The sequence below is a fragment of the Pteropus vampyrus genome, unplaced genomic scaffold, assembly GCF_000151845.1.
Source record: "Pteropus vampyrus isolate Shadow unplaced genomic scaffold, Pvam_2.0 Scaffold1000004320, whole genome shotgun sequence".
In the NCBI taxonomy this organism is placed as follows: domain Eukaryota; kingdom Metazoa; phylum Chordata; class Mammalia; order Chiroptera; family Pteropodidae; genus Pteropus; species Pteropus vampyrus.
The window spans coordinates 1-2,369 of NW_011918722.1; the positions used below are offsets into that span (position 1 = coordinate 1).

General features: G+C 68.0%; 1 protein-coding gene across 1 annotated transcript; it reads left to right on the plus strand.

The window, feature by feature from the left end:
- Nucleotides 1-424: 424 nt before the first annotated feature.
- On the plus strand, nt 425-2,326 carry LOC105311480 (MICAL-like protein 2). The gene is made up of 6 exons (XM_011387469.2): nt 425-588; nt 686-809; nt 936-1,026; nt 1,114-1,187; nt 1,811-1,925; nt 2,124-2,326. Exons 2-6 carry the CDS (start codon nt 728-730, stop codon nt 2,281-2,283), a joined length of 522 nt encoding a protein of 173 aa, XP_011385771.1. The 5' UTR covers nt 425-588; nt 686-727; the 3' UTR covers nt 2,284-2,326.
- Nucleotides 2,327-2,369: the final 43 nt, after the last annotated feature.

The window sequence follows — 2,369 nt, forward strand, 5'->3', positions numbered from 1 at the left end:
CAGGTCAGCCCGGGCCCACCACCCCACTTCTGCTGGGGTTGCAGGTGGAGGCGGGCTCCTCTGAGAGAGGTGCCCAGTGGGGACATGAAGGACAAAACAAGGAGGTCATCAGGCCTGGCATGGGAGGAGGGGCGAGCCAGGGCAGCAAGGGGCCGCTCTCGCCCAGAGGCGGCCGAGCTCGCAGGCCTGAGGTGGGCAGGGGGCCTGTGGGACCCGGCCCCGGCCCTTCCTCCTGGCACGCGAGTCACAGAGACTTGGCGATGATGGCGTATTTGCTCTTGGCAACTGGCACCCAGGACGGTGCTGGTGGGGCGTCTGTGCTGCTGCATCTGATTGTGAGCTCGCGCCTTTGGGCGCCCTGCCCAGGGGCCTGCCGAATGGAGTAGGGAAGCCGGGGTGGCGCGGGGGACATAGTGGAGTGGGGGGTCCAGCTGTCGGAGGTCAGACCCCCTTCCAGGACACGTCCAGGTTGCCTTGGGCCTGGCGACCCCGGTCCAGGACACTTGTTCTGTGCCTCTTCCAGGGAGGCCCTTGGACCCTGCTGGTGTCCCTGCTCCACCTAGCAAGGCAGTGACCTCTCCTGTCAGAGTGAGTGGCCGGGGGAGGGGGGGGCGGTGAGGAATGGTGGGGAACTCAGCGCCCTGGAGGCCGGGCATGGGCCTCACCCATCACCCCTTCATCCTAGCTGCATCCCGACTACGTGCCCCAGGAAGAGATCCAGAGGCAGATGCAGAGCATCCAGGGACAGCTGGACGTGCTGGAGCTCAGGGGCGTGGAGCTGGAGAAGCGCCTGCGCGCGGCCGAGGGGGGTGAGCCGTGCCCTCCGCTCCCCTCACGCCCCAAGCACCGTGGGCGGGCGCCCCCTGCCCAGCCCTGGCGCAGCCAGCTCCCCGGGGACACTGCGCCCAGTCCGGCCCCTCTCCCCGCTCCCGCAGACGCCTCGGAGGACGCGCTCATGGTGGACTGGTTCCGGCTCATCCACGAGAAGCAGCTGCTGCTGCGGCTGGAGTCGGAGCTGATGTACAAGTGAGGGGCGCAGCCCGCAGGCCTCCGGAAGCAGGCTGGGCGCAGGGTGGGTGGCCAGCCCGACCTCACGCCTCCGCACCTCTGCAGGGCCCGGGACCAGCGCCTGGAGGAGCAGCAGCTGGACCTGGAGGGCGAGCTGCGCCGGCTGATGGCCAAGCCGGGTGCGTGCACCCCAGCCCCGGCCAGCGGGGGGCGGGGCCTCAGTCCAAGAGGCGGGCTCGGTGCGGGCTTTCCAGGGCGCCTTCCTGCCGGCCCCGGGGTTGGAGGTTGGTCACCGTTGGGATGGCCGACGCTGCTGTTGGGCGCACGTCCCTGGAGCCTGGAGCCTCAGCTGCCCACTTCCCGGCTGTGCGTGGCTCCGCCTCGCTGCCTGGGCCTCACCCCCTGCGGAGTGGGGCGTCACTCTCTCCCAGCCCCCGAAGGCCTCGTGGGCTGGCGTGGCTGCAGGCGGGGGGGGGGGGGGGGGCGGCGGGCTGGCAGTAACCCCTCTGTCCGGAGCCGCAGTTCCCACATCCCTGAAATGGGCAGATTTGTGAGGATGGTGGGGTGACCCAGAGACAGACCAGCAACACTCAGCCTCTGATAGAGTCATTCGTGTATTTGTGCAATCATTCATTCAGTCTGCGTTGCCAAGAGCCCGCCATAGGCCACGCGCTCTGCCCCAGATGCCCCAAGACCCTACCCCCTGCTCAGCGGAGGAGCATGACGTTTTGGGGGTGGGGACACTGCATCCAGAGCAGGGTGGGCCAGCAGGGCTCCCGCTGATGGCAGGCTGTCCCGGCAGAGAGTCTGAAGTCGCCCCAGGACCGGCAGAGGGAGCAGGATCTGCTGAACAAGTACGTGAGAACCGTAAACGACCGCAGCGACATCGTCGACTTTCTGGACGAGGACCGGCTCAGGTGCGGTGGGGCTCAGGTGCGGTGGGGCTCAGGTAGGGTGGGGCCCAGGTGCGGTGGGGCTCACGTGCGGTGGGGCCCAGGTGCGGTGGGGCTCAGGTGGGCCTGGCCCGGCCCCCTTCCAGCCAGGCCAAGACAGGTCACCTCATGCTTAGAACCTTCCTGGCCTCATGAGCAAGACCCACCCTGTGCATTTCGCAGGTGGGCCCTGAGGGCAGGCTCCTGTCCCCTTGTCACGGATGAGGGTCTCCAGAAACAGCAGGGGTCTGCCCAGGGCGAGAGAGAGCAGTGCCAAGCTGTAGCTTATTGGCAGGTGAGAGGGCAGGTGACCCCGTGTCAGGGGCTCAGGGCTCAGGTGTGAGGCTGGCTGGCGAGGACCCGGGCACTGTCTCTTTAAAGGGCACGGTGTGCTGCCCCTCACTCCCTGTCCCTGTTTCAGGAACAAGA